At 48.0% G+C, this 17085-nt stretch overlaps 1 protein-coding gene across 3 annotated transcripts in view; it reads left to right on the top strand.

Annotated features, from left to right (window-relative positions):
- GABRA3 (gamma-aminobutyric acid type A receptor alpha3 subunit) overlaps positions 1 to 17085 on the top strand; it is a 179478-nt gene that overhangs the window by 11300 nt on the left and 151093 nt on the right. For all 3 annotated transcript variants that reach the window (XM_019540285.1, XM_019540283.1, XM_019540286.1), the window contains exon 2: positions 505 to 626. In XM_019540285.1, the coding sequence (XP_019395830.1) occupies positions 505 to 626 (122 nt within the window). The remainder of the gene's footprint in view (positions 1 to 504; positions 627 to 17085) is intronic.

Genomic DNA, 17085 nt, shown 5'->3' on the forward strand with positions numbered 1-17085 from the left:
GGCCTGACCAGCACCGCATAGAGGGGGAGCAAGACCTCTCTGGACCTGTTAGTGATGCCCCTGTTGATGTATGACAGGGTGCGGTTGGCTCTGCCTATTGCTTCGTTGCACTGGCGACTCATATTCATCCTGGAGTCAATCCTGACTCCAAGATCCCTCTCTGCCTCTGTGCTGCATTTTCGTTTTAGTTCATTGCTAGCACTCCATACAGCAATTTCAAATGGAATGAGCTGGAGTAGAACGGCAATGAACATTATGTAGTCAACCCTCCCTGCATTGGCTGAAGGTGGAAAGGCTGGAACTGATGTATGTGTGAGATCTCCTGCAATCATCCTCCCACATGTTATCCAATTGACAAACATATGGCATGCTTTTGTTCAAGGTCACAGAGGCAGACCACAGTATGAACAAACATCACTTTCTAAAATAAGTGCACTGAGTATTTGAAGAATAAGTTGCTAGTCTAATTATTTTTCATCCCTTTTCCTTCTCTCAACATGGCAGGCTGTCTCAGAAACATGGTCCAGATATTGCTGATGACAGCAATGACAACATCACCATCTTCACGCGCATTCTGGACAGGCTGTTGGATGGGTATGACAACAGACTGAGACCTGGGCTTGGAGGTCAGTTTAACTGTGGGGACTTAATTTTTTTTCACTGAATGGATTGAGGAATAAGTGGCTAAGACTGTTTATTTCCAGTCATAACCAACCTGGCCATCTTGGGAAGACCTGTTCAAGGAACAAAGGAATAATTCATTTTTTCAAAGTCCAGAAATGTGAAGTCTTATAAAATGCCTTTAGCATAAGTATGGCATAATATAATATGGCAGGGTTGTGAGTGAGATAAGGGACATAGCCAGTGAAGAGGGCTGCACTGGTAAGATGACAGTGTTATTTCGTAAGGCAAGGATACCTGGATAATTTCTAAGGGGAAAGGAAGATCAGAAGGATATAATTCTTGCAAAGAAGATGGCTTCTCTCAAGTAAGGGTCTCTACTGCAATTCAAAGCAATAGGTTTCAACTGAAGTGCCCCAGAAATGCAGAGAATAGATGAGTACATCCTTATCCTACAGCCAGCTTTCCCCATAATATTCAGTACAGGAAGAAGGAGGCGGGAGTGGGGCAGCCGTAAATAATCCTACAGCCAGAAGGCTTGTACCAGGCTCTCACAGGATTGCAGTGGCCGCAATCTCATCCCATAGACCACTGCTTTGGTATTGTTTCTTACAACACCCACTGGGTGTGTCTACACAAGATGTTATGTTGCTGTAGCAATAAGTTATGGTGATGTACTTCGTCACTATGGTGATGTAGGATTGGCTAAATGTGATACTGCAGCTACATCACTGTAGTGATGAGCTATGCCACCGTAGCTTGTCACTACAGTGACACAGGGTCAGAAATGACCTGTGCACTGCTGGTACTGCACAGACATTTAGCACCTGCTAAAACAAATGCTAAATGACCAATGGTGATGGGTAGGGTTTGAACGCAGGTGCATGTGCACCCCGTGAGCATGGTGGTGCACCCCCTACAAAAAGATGCCAACACTGCTGCACCTCCAGGTAGTCACCACTTGCTCCCTCCCCCGCAACTCCAGCTGGCTACCACTTCCACTACCAGCAGTGTCTGCAAGTGGTCGCCAACCACCAGTTGGTACTCACCACCCCTTTCCCCCACTGCCAACAGCACCGCAGCTGCCTGCACGAGCTCCACGCTTACTGTCTCCATTCTCCCACTGCCGCCAGCACCACTGCCATCTGCTGGACGTCACTGTGCCCCCCCAGCCATCAGGGGCACATGGGGCTCATGTAAATAACTGTGCAATTGGTATTGCACAGTCAAGGACACATGTAGACCCATGCCCACTGAGTCTGAGTTCTGCTGAGTAATTTTATGCAACACTCAAGCCATCCATTTCTCCTCCAGCTTGCCCTACTGAAGGATGCTGGGAGTAAGTTAAATCATTGACTCACTCTGCACTCCTTATGGGCACTTGTTCTAGTAAAACCTGGCACTGGACCATCTGTGATATCCATTCCCCAATATCCATTGCTCTTACTTCATTCATTACAGCCACTTCTTCTGGGAGTAGCTTTGCATCAAACAATGCTGGGTCTCTTCTCTGCTCTGCTTTGATCTCTTTGGCCTTCTACTTGGGAGCATCAGATTCCCCTTTTCCAATACTGAACCTTAAAATGTCAGCCCTAACTTGCCTCTCCCACTCATGTGATGCTATTGCCTACCTATACCTCTCCAAAAGTCCCTTGGCCCCAAGCAGAGATTATCCAAGTGCTTTCTGATCAGCTTTTCTACCTTTAAAAACCTGTCTTATATCCTAGCTCATGTACTCAAGAGCTCATGTACTCCCATGGAATTAACCACAGTCCTACTAATAGCTTTGCTTCCTCAAATCTCTTTGATAGCGTATCAATTCAAATGAAATGCATCTAAAAGGGGACTTAGGAGACATCAACAGCTCACTCTGGGATCAATAACGAACAAATCCCTAGTGTGAACTATTAACAAGAGGACTCCCATGGGCCTCAGAGACTGAGAAGTTAAAATCTTTCTAAAAATATCTTTGGTATATTGTTTTAGCTTCGTCAACAAAGTGGTTAAAGTAATGAATTTCCCTTTCCTGAGCCAGACCCAGCATGTACAATGAAACCCACCCTCACCTCTGCATTCCCCTCACACAGGATTCTGTAATACCTGCACCAGACAGGAGGTTCTGAGATAAGTTAAAAGAAAGCTCTTGGCAACCTAAAGCATGTGCATCTGGATGATGTACTCTCACCACTCTCAGCTGAGTTGGTTCAAGTCTTCTGCCCAGGTTTGGGCTCTTACTTGTTGCTGCCACTTCAGTACGGGTCTGTCAGGGCTGCCAGGATGGAGTGCTGAGCAGAAGTCCTTTTAGTCAGGATCCTGGAGCTTGATAAGTGAAAGCTAATGATGTAATGGCACACTCTGTAAGAGCAGGGGGAGACATAGGTATCTTAGAATGACAGTCTACAAAAACAAATATATAGACCAAGATTGTAGCGACCTATAAGAAAGAGCCAATTTGCTTTTAAATCAGTTACTGCTATGCTGGTATCAACCCCAATTGCTTCAAAACACCTTGAATTAACTTCAGTAGTGTCTGAGAGTCATCTGTTTGCTAACAGACACATCCTCAGCAGTCTGAGGGTGCCCCTGACACATCCTCAGCAGTCTCTTGTACTTGGCTTTCCTCCCCTTGGCTTTTTATCATTCCCTAACTTTAGGAAGGAATCTTTCATGATCTCTGTTCAGTTTGTGGGACTTCTTCAGGGACTGCACAGTATTGCTGCTATTGTGTATACCAAGGAGGGCTACAAAGCCTCACTTGAAAATGGCATGGGTTGAAGTTAGCAAATAAGTCAGAGCCAGGATATACAGATTCAGTTGCCAGCCTTGTTACTGACTCTCAGCTTGGGAACATGAGAGTCTCTCATCTCATCACAGTTTCACATTTTACATATAGGCTAGTGATGCCTGTCCCAGCAGGGTGTTGTGAAACTGTATGCCAAGCAGTCTGAGGGCCTCCAAAGGACAGGAGTGGATTAAGATTTATTGTGGCCCTGGGCAAACAAAATTGGAGGTCCCATCTAGAAGTGCACTGATATATCAGTCACATATCATATCAGCAAGGATAAAAGGAAAATTAATGTTATTGGCTTTTTGTGCCCGATGTAGCCAATAATGTCACCAATGAGTGTTGCACATGCCACCATGCAGGTGGCCAGGAATGCAGCCAGGCAGCTTGGGGAGCAGGCTCCATGCAGTAGGTCTATTGGGGGCAGGGGGGAGGGGAGGAAAGATTGAGGCCCCGATAGTGGGCAAGGGAGTGGGGCAGGGATGGTGAAAGGGACTCCTAGGTGGGGCACAGGGGGAGCCAAGGGCACGTGGGGGGACACTCCCGATGCTGCGTGCACCCTGGGGGGCATAGAGGGCATATGCCCCTTGGATTTGTGCGTGGGGCCAAGTCAGGCTGCTACCGCAAGCTGAGGGCTGCACTGGCCTCTTCCTGGAGTGGGGGCTGGGAGTGGGCCCAGTGGTGGCTGCCCTGGGAGTGGTGACCACGTGGGGGCTAGGGTGAATGTTGGGGTGGCCAGAGCCTCCTCAGAGCATCACCACTGCAGAAGCAGTCTGCCCTGCTGCCTCAGCACACAGCTACCGGGGAAGACAGCAGAGCACAGTGCTGTGGCAGGGGCAGTGCTGGGGTGCTGTGGCCATCCCCAACATTCCCCACTGATTGCCTGATGGGCCCTGATGGCCCCTGCTTGCTGCCCACCAGCAGGGAGGCAAAAATGGTGCCAAAATTAAAACCACGGCTTTCTCTCCCCTGCTGATGAGCGAGTAGCAAGCAGAGCCCTGATCAGCACCAAACCCTGGGCTGGCCCTGCCCCAGGCATTCATCAGCATATGGGTGCATGGGGTGGCGCAAATGTGTGCGTTGGGGGGGTGGATGTGCAGGGTGGGTTGAGCGGTGGATGCAGATGCTCAGGGGTGGTGGCGCACATGTGTGTGTCAGGGGTCGGGCACGGGGTGGGTTCAGCAATGGGTGCTGGTGCATGGGTGTGGCACACATATGTGTCAGGGGTGGGGGTGGGTTGAGTGGTGGGTGCTGGTACATTGGGGTAGTACGCATGTGTTGGGACATGTGTCTATGCACAGTGGGCAGGAGATGCCCAGCCCAACAGGGAAGTCACAGCTAGGCAGTTCGGGGCTCCAGCAACAGCTCCTGGCCCCTTCCTCCAAGGGCTCTACCTGCCTGGCCTGGAGCAATGAGCAGCCCCCCGTGGGAGGCTGGCCCAGCCCAGCTGAGTCCACAGGAAAGGTGCTTAAGCTGGAGTTTGGGGGGCAGCAGCTGGTCCTGTCTGGCACCTGCTGCCTCGTGCTGTCCCCGCACTACCAACTTCCTGGGAGGGGCAGTGGGGGCAGCAGGACAGGAGTAACCACTGGGGTCCAGGGGCTGAGGAGCACTGGGCATTGGGGCACAGCCCTGTGGGGGCCTGGCAGGGCTGCCTGGTGGCATGGGTAGGTGCAGGGCATGGGGCTCCCCATGTGGGGAGCACCACTGGGAGGAGCCGGGGGCAGCAGGATGGGGGCTGCCCTGAGCCAGCGGGGCAGTGCCTGGGGCCTGGCCATGGCTGGACCCACCCACACTCCATGGGCCCAGGCCCTGCCCTGGCCTCCCTGCCCTCTGCGTGCCCCCCTCCCCCCACCCCCTCCCGGCTTCACCCCCTCACAGCCCAGGGCACAGGGAAGAGGGGGGCAAGGTCTTGTAGTACAGCTCCGCTGTAGCCACAGGGCTGGATGCTTAGTAGGGGCATCTGGGCTCATGCATTAATTTGCCTATGCCAAAGGAAGGCACTAACTAAAGCAACATAAAGTACTAATTATTCATTATCCCTGGAAACATACAATGATGGATAGACAAATTGCCAGATTTTTGCCATTGACACAATATTTTGTAGGTAGCAGTAGCTCATTAATACAGAGTGAAACCTCATTAGAAAGCTCCAGGCAGAGATAGCCAAGGTCAGGCCTTTTGAAACAGAGTTGAAACGGGTCAGCTCATTTCCCTTTTGCCTCTGGGATGTGAGTTGACTGGAACGTGGAGAAGCCTGGAATCTGGAAAACCACAAATAACCTAGCCCTGTTGGCAGCCACCGTTCAGGGCATGTCTGGAATATCAGAGGCTGCGCCTGCTTACACTTGAAGTGCACACGTAGAGCTGGAGCTGGCCCAGGTCTGACAAACAGGTTTACAGCCACCATGTGGGGAAGACCTTGCAATGCCTGTTATAGCTTTTCCTAGTTCACATTGACTTTGTTACTCCTGTTAGATTACTAACTTTAACATTTAGTGCCAAAAAATAAAGCTTATAGGTGAGCACATTACTTCCTGGAAAACTAATACACCTAAGATAAGTGCCCTCACATCAACCACTAATCTAACTGCAGCTGCAATGTAGCTGCTGAAGAGGAAGCATTTGTGGGACTTTTCATTCTTCACTGGTGCTTCTGCTCAATGTCGTTGCAAGATTTTCATTAAAAGAGCTTAAGTTATTAGACAGGTCATTTCACAAAGGTAAACAGAAGGTTTGGTTCAGTGCCACCACTCTGGAAACTGTACAACTGGAGCAGGAAGCAGAGCTCAAACTCAACTTAGCTGTCGATACCTTACTGCCAATTCAGAAGCAGACAAGGACATCCTTTGGGAAGGGTTAGCAGAGCTGTTTCTTCTCAAAGAGGAGACATTTTCCATAAGAAAAGCTGTTTAGGGGGACTTTAGATGGTAATGTCAGTGATGGAGGCTGTACTGTCTTCTGGGTCTTGCATAGCACCAAGCACAGAATAAAATTGAAGAATAAGCAGATGTCAAAGGGAAGGTGAAAAGAAGGGATGGAATGCTTGAGGAACAGGAAAAAAGAATGAGAGCAGGAGGGAGGCAGACACCACAGTCTGATTTTTTGCTATCTGAAATATTTACAAACTAGCTGCAAACAGAGATATGTCTGAAAACACTTAGCCAGGCCAGCAAGTGCTGAGCACAGCACATGAGACTGAAAGCCACCTGCTCTCAGCTGAATCTTGCTCCAAAAACTGGGGCTGCCATCTCATGCATCCTGCATAACCTTTTCTGAGCTGTGCCGGGCATCAAGCAATGTTTGCTATGCTTTGGGAAGGGATTGCATAAACGGCAAAGTGGCGACTTTTCCCCTAAAGATAGCATCTTTGTATTTATTTTGTTATCCCCTCTGTTTTTCCCATCTGCTCCCACCCACTCCAAGAATTTCTACGCCACAGCAGTTCCTCTTGCCGAGATGCCAAGAAACATCACTTCAGCAAAACAATGCCAAGGTTGCTCTGAAATAATGCCTGGCATTACTGGGCCTGAACTGAGAGTTAGGGCCTGAGACTGGCACTGTTGGCAATATTGCTTAATTGCCTCTTCTGTCCACTGAGCATACTAGAGCAAGGCTCAGACATTCTGCTATGCTCTCAGAAGGGAGCATGACTTGTGGTTTTAGTGGCAGACCGAGATTTGGTACTGAACTGCAGAAGTACAGAGGGCCTGTTTTGTGGCTAACAAGAGTAATGTGCTCCTGAGGCCCCACCCTGGCTCCTGTGAAGATTTAGAGAAATGAGCCTTAGACACATAACAGCAATCCCTGCTGGAGGACTCAGGAGCAGCACTGCATAAGCTCTTCAGACAGTGTTTCCTGCATCCCTGCTGCAGGCAGACCCTAAAAGTACCAGCCCTGTCAAGTTGGGGTTAGCAAAGCAGACTGACCTTCACAAAAATACTTGCAGTCACTTCAGATCTCCCTAGGGATTAAACCCTAGGGATGGTGACTACCCAACTACATTTCACTACCCTCTCATCTCATTTTGCCACCAACTGGGTTGTGAGTTTGGGGTGCAGGACAACCCCGCTGAAGCTGATTAGCCATTCATTGTTCATGTTTTTTGGAGAATTCTTTGTGAAAATCCCGCAGTGTGCACTGGGATAAGCATTCCTACAAGGAGCTTGGAGCATGTGGTATTAATCTGTTATATTCCTTTCCTTTGTATCCAGGGATAAATCCTCTTTTCACTGGCAAATTCTCTGCTCCCTCAAGGAATTCCCAAGTACTGGGGATTCAGGAGCACAGTGGAACTGTAGAAGATGCTGCTGCTTGAATCAGAAAGAATAGGCTCCTAATAGCTGCTCTAAGACCATCTGCCTCCCAGCATCACTAGTGCCTTCTGTGCAGCACTCTCTGTCCCTGCCAGGCCAAGGAAGAAATGTCTGGCTCTAAGAGTTAATTCTGGGTGTTCTGCAGTAGCAACACAACCCTTAGCCCAGCTCCCGATTTAAAAAACAAAACAAAAACAACTTAAGGTGTAGTCACAGAAATAGATTTCTTAATAGGATCAGAATTAGGAAAGGGGAATAAAGGAACAGAAGTGGACCCTGAGGGAATGGAGACATCTGCTGAAATGGCCAATCTTGCAGGAAAAAAAGGTCTCACAGTAATAAAATTTTTACGGACAGTGTTACCTTCCACTCACAGGCTAAAGATGTGTCGTCTTCCTGGGCCTCTGTCCCTCCTTACTGTAACATGCAGTTATGAGACTTGTGTAGAGCTCATGGATTCTCTCTTCTATTGGGGATTCTGTATCAATGTCAGACACCAAACTTGAGTTTGAGTGCAGGGTTTATCTGTCTTGTTACCTTCAAGTTATTAAACCCTGAGGACCCTCTATTCACATGGAAATTCCCACAGAAAAAAGAGCTGTCTACCTTCTGAGCAAACAACTTTTTCAACTGTGCATTGCAAGCGTAACTAACCAAACTTGTTGGGGGGGTTGATCAATTGCTTGGGGGGCAAAAGGGGAGCAACTTCACATATACTACACCTCCAAGTCTCTCTGCAACCACCTTCCTTAACATGCACCATCTCATTCATCCTGGAGGTTACTGACATAAACTTGGGGTCTCCTCCCCATCATCTCTGGCTCTTCAGCCTGCTTCCCCACTATGGCTTCAACTGTTACCTCTCTTCTAGCACATTCCCTGCATTACGCTACGCCAGGACTTGGACTACCTCTGGTCTCTGGGCTTTGGGTATGCCCCTTTTGAGAGTGCTCTTGGCACAACAGGTCACTTAGACTGAACTCCTTGCTTTTCTGCTCAGTTGCAATGCCTGCCCCTTTCACTTCTATTTGCTGGATTCTTTCGGTCACTGTTAGTATTCTCGCTTCATGCCTGTTAGCAAGTTCTTCCAGTTTCTCCCTTAGTCGGTCCATCTTCTCCATATGCTGGCTTATCAGCTGGCCCCATTTCTGATCCAGACACCCCACAATTGCTATCTGGATCTCTTTCTATATGGGTGTGGGATCTGCCCCTGAGGACCCATCCGTCATGGTGCCCTTTTCCTGCTGCACTGGTCCCATCTCATCTCGGACTCTGTAGACTCAGGTATCTGGGTAGTACTGGGTGTTCCTGGGATTTCATGACCCCTAGCCATACAGCCTCTAGCTGTTTCTCAGTCTTCATTACAGCTTTTTTCAAACCCTCAAGTTCTTGAAAGTGGTCTTGGTGTTTGGCTTTAGCTGCGCCTATATGTTCTGCCCCCACTGCAGCCAGCCACTCTTGCAGCATGTTTGTAGCCTTTAGTATCCGTGGCTTTCCCTCTGTTTCAATGGGTGTTGCACAGTATACAGGGTCTAGCACTCATGACTGTAACTGATCTCTGTCCTCACACAGAACCACTTCTCTGGCAATGCTTGCTTCTAGCTGGGCCTTCAGAGACTGCACCTCTGCCCCAAACTGGCCCTTTTCTTCCCGCAGACTTGGCAGCTGAGTTCGTAAGGTGTCACACTCTTCCTTTCTGGCTTTTACTTCTGCTTGAAGGCACAGCATCCAGTTACACAATGCTTTGTAATTTCCATGCATCCCTTCACTTTCTCCATTTCCTTTGATATACCTTCCCCATCTCCTCTGACTAGGTACGGCTTTCAATTAATTCTTCCCCCAGTTTTTGCACAAAGGGTTCTGCTTGGATGCATCATTGTTGCCAACTCTCCAGCTCCTCATGCAGCTCCTCTATCTGGTCCTCTTGGCTCCGCAATTCTTTTTCTAGGGCCCCTACAAGGCCTTTTGACACTTCCAGCCATCGTACAGCATCCACCTATTCATCCGTCTGGGCTATGCAGGCTTCAGGAGACCTTGTCGTCCGTGCCGTCATCTCCTGCATTTTCTGCAGTTTCTCCTTCCACTTCTTGCTCTTCTCAGCCTCATTCATGATGAGCTACTCCAGAGCCTGAGTATTTTCAGCCTCTGAAGCAATCAGGTGCTTGATTTCTTTAGACCCTCCTTCTTTGTTGATGGATTGTACCTGCAGCTCTAAAGCGACCACTTTAGCCTCGGCTTGCTCATTTTTTGATTTCATAACTGCCAACTCCCATTCTAAACGAGCGGCTCTTTCCTCCATCTCATCTATTCATAACTGCCATGTGAAGGCTTCTTGCTTCAGACCTTCCATAGTCTCTGTCTCATCTGTAGTTCTCCCCTTGCCTTACTTCTTTCTTGGCCTGGACCTCAAGTCTTCCCTCTTTCAGTTTCTAACAGCAGTCCTTTCCACCTTCAGCTCTTCCTCCTGAGCCTTGGTGCCACTGCCTTACAATAAACCTTTCCTGGCTTCTATTCTGGCCCAAAATAGACTTCCCTTCTCAGGAACGCAGGTTTTTTCCCTGCTCATGACTGAGTTCCCAGCCAATGCACCACTTTGTCACAGCATGGCGTCCCCAAGGATGGCCGTAATGACCCTAGGGCTCCATGACTGTGCCTGTTCCACCCTGCGGGCACTTTCTAATCTCGTCTGCCATGTCTTGTTGGTTGAAATAATAAGTTGGAAAGCTGCCCATGAGGTTATATGGTCATGGTCCTGCTGAACCCCCATGAGATCCTGCTGATGTTGGGTCCCTTGCTGGGTCTCACTCAAAATTAGGGCCTCGCAGGACACCCAAAGCCTTATGAGCTAGATGTGTGGCTCCAAAATCGCCCCTTTACCACACCTCATGCCTTGCAGGTGATATTCAAATGTTGTCCCACTGAGGCCTTGATCTAGCTCAGCCTCCTGTTGTCACTGGGCCCTTGGCCCCTGTTTGCACACCCTCACTGGCACTGGGCCCTCCACAGCCCAGTCTGCGCACACTCATTGGCTCTGGGCCCTCCACCCTGTAGTGTGCCCCAATGAGGTCTCCTCCTCCCCAGTAGCCTCAGTCCAGTCCACCAGTTCAAACAACTAACAACGTAAATACAAGCCCCTGGGCTATAACACAACAACAACAATAACATTGGAGGTCACATTCTGTCCCTTTAAGGAGGCAAGCTTCTCCCTCAACAACATGTGCCTCCTAGCGCCAGATACTTTAGGAACTCCTAGAGCCCATCAGTCTCACCAGCAGCAGAATAGGCATCCAAGCATCTCTGAGTAGCATTTCTGCAAGAGCTTCTTTCCCCTGGCTGCTGACAGAAAACTGACCTCCTGCCAGCCCCATCCCTGGGGCTTATATCTGCCCAGGCCCTGTTGCCTTCCAGTCAGCTGACCAGGGTCAAGTGCCAGATAATACCCTGATTAGCTTACCCCAAGGGAACCTGCAGCTGTGGAGCCCTGCCTAGCTCTAAGGGCTCCCTAACTAAGCTGCCTCTGCTCTTAAAGGAGCAGGTATACCTTAGTGCCCTGCAACAGAGGTATATCTGTTTGAGTGGGTGGTTGGGCTACAGCCCTCTTCTCCAATTGCTACTGAGCCTGTGGCTGCTTCAGAGAAGGGGGCCACTTCTTGCTGAAATGCCCGTGCAGGTTTCCCCTTGCCCCTAAACTATTTCAAGCTCTCTGTAGACTCAGAAACAGACAAGGCAGATTTCCCTACATCAGCTTCCCTTGGCTCACCTTTTTTAAATGAAATCTCAGATTCTGTTGTAACAAAGCAACTCCAAAGCCAAGGTGCTGGACAAAGCTGTGTAGCATCCATGCTTTTATCTGGTGCCTGCTCTGCCATGGTTATTAGGAAGCATGTGCACCAGGGAGAAGCACCATTTTAAAAAATAAAAATAACGCTTCCAAGCAAGTCAAAATACCTATATCCTTCTTTTCTGCAGCCATAGGGGCTCATTAAGAGATTGCGATGTCATCAATTTTCCATGGAAATGTCAGGTGAATGTAGCCCAATTTCTCTTTGAAGGTGATCTAAGACTTTCCAGGTGGAAGCTATTTAGGGGCAGATATTATGTCATTTGTTTCATTCCCCATAGTACAGTACCCTGAACAGCTTTATTGTATGAGTAATGATGATGTTACCCCAGGAAAATCCATATTCCCTGTGGATATTCCAGGGAGATAGATCCTAGGTCTCATTTCTTGTTGTAAAACATGAGCCTTATTTTGCAATGAGTTTGCACTAGGAGAAGCATTCCTACAAGGAACTTTGGAATTTATGTGTTATCTCTGCCAGTTTGATATGCTTTTGTTGCCCTGAGCAAATTTATAACTTATTTAAGATAGGACTTTTGTCCTTAGGCATAGTCACTAGGTCTGCATTTGTAACAAGTCCTTTGAGGGGTGTACAGACCACACCTCATCACACAAAACTGCCAGTTCTGACTTCACATGGCTCTTGTACAAAAAAAAGCTGCAAAGAAGGCAGTGGAGGGTCTGTACATCTCCACAGGTAATGGAGAAAATTCTACTCACAGCAAAGTCAGCTTTTTCTAGTGTTCATCAGTCTGAAAGTCAGGGTCCCTTTTCGTCTGAAAGTTAAATGAAACATGTTTGTAGGACAATTCTGCATAATTTGTTTAGAACTCTCTTCAAGCAAAAAATCCTTTCAGTTAAAAATAAGTTGCAAGTTATCTTTGAGGCATAGGGTCAAACTCCTCCCTGCAGTACCTTAGGATAGGGAGTTGGTAAAGATAGGCTAGAAACATTGACACCCTATGCTGTCCAGAATAGCGGTACTGTTAGGGCTACCCAATCAGGGTTTCTTTCCTGAAACTCAGCACGGATGGGTAAAGATCTAGATAATTATTACAGCAAAAGCTGTGTATGTTTCTCTTACATTTAAGTGAGGAAACAAATGTAAACATAAGGGCTCTGGGCCATGGTGTGTCCAGTCTCAGCTGGGTAGCCAGATCAGATGCTGGAAAGGAGATACCAAGCTAAATGCCAATGGACTAATAAGGATAAATTATCCATGAATAAATGTAGCCAGAAGTTAGAAGAAGGTTTCAAAGAATCCTAAAGAGTGGCAGTCTGGAACAACCTTGCAATAGGAAGCAGTAGGGAGTAAGTGTTTTGTCCCCAGCCCCTACACCCAATTTTGAGATGGAGCTTGATCAGTCTGAGTGGAATTCTATAACGCAGTTGAATGCAATCGTATGAAATTTGACGTCATGTCCCAAGAGGCCCTTTCCAATCTTATGCTCAAGGGAGGACATCAACTCCTTGTTCCTATGAACTACCTCATGGGCTAGATCTATTGCTACAGCCTCGAGGTGGCTAATGGTACAGGCTGACAATGTACATTTTAAAAATCAGAGATCTCTCTAGAACTACCAGTAGGAAAACAAGCTTTTTTGTAGGGTACTTGTACTCAGTTCAGCCTTAACGCTTAAGGAGGCATTTTTCAGGACAACACAAGATTCCCTAGCTGACAGTTTCAATAATCCAGTGCATGAAGTATCTGGTATATCAAAGGTCTAGGCATAAGTCTTACAAAGTTTCCCAGAGGTCAGAAACTGCAGCTGCATAGATTTGCAGGGGAAATGTCCTGAAGCCAAACTGCTAGATGGAGAATGTGCCAACACTTAGGCTTGTGCTGAACCTTTAAAAAAGCCTGAAGGCAGCAAGTATAAATGCAAAGCTTCTGTGCTGATCTAGGCTGGTGAGAATGGGAAATGCCACGGTAAGAACTGTCACAGCCCTCCAAATGTCTCTGTAGAGGTTTAAAGTGGCCAGCCTCTGTTTATCCTGTTGAAAGGAGAATGAAAAACCTGCTTCTTCCCTTTTGCCTGTCTACATTTATAAAGTAGCTGATATCTGATCAGAGATATGTAATACAACGTAAACTTCCATTCCACGGGTGTTCCAACACTTCAAAAAAGTTTTCTGCATCAGAAAAGCAAAATTTTAGACTCCCCCATGCCAAATGGTCTCCCCCATGAGACCATTGAAACATTTTTTTAAAAAATCAATGTCTTTATTCTTGGATTTACTATAGAAAACAATATTCCGTTACGTGTGTACAAATATAAAGAAATCATTTAAAGTTGTGCCTGAAAACTCGGATAGACATGGTCATGCTAAATTTGCCAAGAGCTGTTATGGCCAGCAAATTATTGAAAAGTACATCTCTACTCTGCTTCAGGATTTTAACTTAATTATGTTTTTTTCTAGTACCACCTAGAAGCAGGAGACTAGGACCCCATTCTTCAAGGTGCTGTACAAACCCAGTGAAGATGGTCCCTGTCCCAAAGTGTTTTCATTGGTCACTTTATATATATTAGAGGTCTATTTCTAGTGAATTTATGAAGTGTTCCTGGATGTTGAACACAAGTTGTTTATGGTAGATGGTCTAAAGCAGTACTTCTCAAACTTTTTAGACTCAAGACACCCCTCAGAAAACGCCAGATCTCTGTTTTTTGTTGACTACAGTTTTTCTGCTGCAAAGAACTAAAAAAGACAAGGCCAGAATGTTTTTAACAGTATGGGTTCATATTTGAAATCTCTGGTTTTATCTTGTGAGTCATATTTAATTCTAACATTGCATGGCACCCTGCAGCACCCTTGAAAGGGTCTCAAGGAACCCCTGTTGAGAATCAGTAAAGAATAAAGGGAAGAGTTAGATTACCGCAAAGCTAGTTGATCTGTTGAACTACAAGAAGTAGCCCATTATTAAAAATCATTTAGCCCTGCATACGTGACCTTATTTACAATTCATCCTTAATAGAGGTTAGAAATAAAACTTTTTCACGAGTTATTTTATTAGGGAATATTGAACTTAAAACAAGTGGTTGTTCATTTGTTCTGGAAGACTTCAGGAAGCTGAACTGGAGAAATAAGAGTATCTTTTTCCAATTAGTTGATAAAATTTGTAGAATGTGAATGTTTTGATACCTGTAATTCAGCCACCAATAGAATAGACCAGAGATGCTATAGGACTCTTGTTTGATGTGCTCAAGGAGTAACTTTACCAAGGGTACCAGGTACAATTAGGCCAGCTCCATTTAAAAGAAAGGAGGAAGTTACTTCAGCTGAATACCTGTGATTTAAAACCATGCTACAGAACTCAATACTGTTTCAGTTTTTTCGAGGATATTCTTGAGAGAATAAAAAGAGTGAAGCACCTTGTTCCATAGCTATTTGTCCCTGGGGAACGCCCATGGCACACATGCTTTGGCATGCGGGAAGTTGCTTGGGGGGTGGGGTGGGGTGGGGTAGGAGAGGCTGTGGCCAACACTGAACAGCAGCTTTACCTGGGGTCCTGGGGGCCTCCTGGGGCTGCAGCTTCAGTGAATCTGTGGTGCAGAGCCTGGTCAGCAGCTGCAGCACAGCTCCAGGTGGCCCAGCTCCACTTTTCAGCAGTGTGTGCTGCCTGAGTGTGCGCTGTGCCATTTGTTTGGGTTTTTTCCATAGGCTTTTTTGGCTATCCCAGGGTAAAAAAAACCCCACGGGGGAAAAAAAAAACAGTACAGCGCACTCTCGGGCAGTGTGGAGAACAATGAACTGTGCAGTATGTGGCGCTGCAGATGTGTATATGGCACCACATACAGCACAACAACAGTCATCTGGACACACCCTGCAGGTTAAGTTACTTGGGGGGTCTTGAAGATGCTGTATAATTTTGAGTGAGATCCTGGCCTTAATGAAGTTCTTTTAATTTCAGTGGGATTGAAAGTCTACCCTATACACTTGTTTTCTTGTAACCAACTTTTTTAAAGCTGGTCAATGACTGTGGGATGCGGGGGGAGCCGAGGTCATGCAGGGGGAGCCACTCCCGATGCTGCATGCACCCTGGGGTGCATAGGGTGTATGTGCCCCCCAGATCTGTGTGCAGGGCCAGGTTGAGATGGATGCTGCTGTGGGTTGGGGGTGCACCAGGCTCTTCCTGGTGGGGGAGCTAGGAGTGGGGCAGGTGGTGGCTGTGATGGGAGTGGCAGCCACGTGGAGGCTAGGATGAATGTTGGGGTGGCCACAGCCCCTTCCCAGCACCACCCCTGCTGAGGCACTCTGCCCTGCTGCCTCAGCGTGGTGCTCTGGGGAAAGGCAGCAGAGCATAGTGCTGCGGCAGGGGCACTGTGGGGGTTAGGACACTGTGGCCACCCCAACATCCCCCACCAATTGCCTGAGGGGCCCCGATGGCCCCTGATTGCTGCTCACCAGTGGGGAGACAAAAACAGCGCCAAAATCTAAACCGCAGTTTTCACTCTCCTGTTGATGTGGTTAAGTGGGGCCCTGATCGGCACTGAACCCTGGGCTGATCCTCCTGCCCCAGACATTCATCAGCCTATAGGTGCACAGGGTGATGCACACGTGTGTGTTGGGGGTGTGTGGGGTGGGTTGAGCACAGCTTGCTGGTGCACAAGGGTGGGACACGCATGTGTCAGGGGGTGGGGGTGGGGTAGTTTCAGCAGTAGGTGCTGGTGCATGGCAGTGGTGCACACGTGTGTGTCAGGGGTGGGTGTGGAGTGAGTTTAGCACTGCGTGCTGGTGCACAAGGGTGGCACACATGCGTATGTCAGAGGGTGGGGTGGTTTTAGCATTAGGTGCTGGTGCATGGGGATGGTGTGCACATGTGTGTTGGGTGGTAGGTGCAGGGTGGGGTGAGCAGTGGGTGCTAGTGCACGGGGGTGGTGTACACACGTGTCAGGGGATGGGGTGGGATGGGTTTAGCGGTGGGTGTGGGTGCATGGGGGTGGTACACATGTGTGTGTTGGGGCATGTGTCTGTGCACAGCAGGGCAACAGATGCCCAGCCCAGCAGGGAAGTTGCAGCTGCGTGGCTCCTGCCCCAACACTCAGGTGTCCAGCCTCAGGTCCTGGCCCCTTCCCCTGGGGGGCTCCACCTGCCCGGCCCACGGGAATGAGCAGCACCTTGTGGGTGGCAGGTGGTGACTGTGCTAGGAGCTTGGGACTCTGCTGTCTCTTTTTTCCTTTCTTAGCACCTCAGAGACTGCAACATCAGTTTTTATAGAACTAAAATTCTGTCTTCTAAGAGTATTTTGTTCCTCTTCCACCATAAGAACATCCTTAAAACCCCAACCTGAGGTTCAATTGTCCTACTATACACAAAGTCTTAAACACAAACCTTAACACAGATATCATGATGCTTGCACCTTTTTGCTGCTCTCCACTTCTTTGTCAGATGCCTCTTCAGCACCTGCCCTTCACTTCCTTTCCTTAGGATTTCCTTAGGTCTCCACTTGAGAGACTGTAATCCTCTCCATCCAGGACTGCCAGCAGTGAAACCCCTGAGCTGCTCTCCCTAACCTTACACTGTTT

This window comes from Crocodylus porosus, unplaced genomic scaffold, assembly GCF_001723895.1.
Source record: "Crocodylus porosus isolate Cpor-Errol unplaced genomic scaffold, CroPor_comp1, whole genome shotgun sequence".
Taxonomy (NCBI): Eukaryota; Metazoa; Chordata; order Crocodylia; family Crocodylidae; genus Crocodylus; species Crocodylus porosus.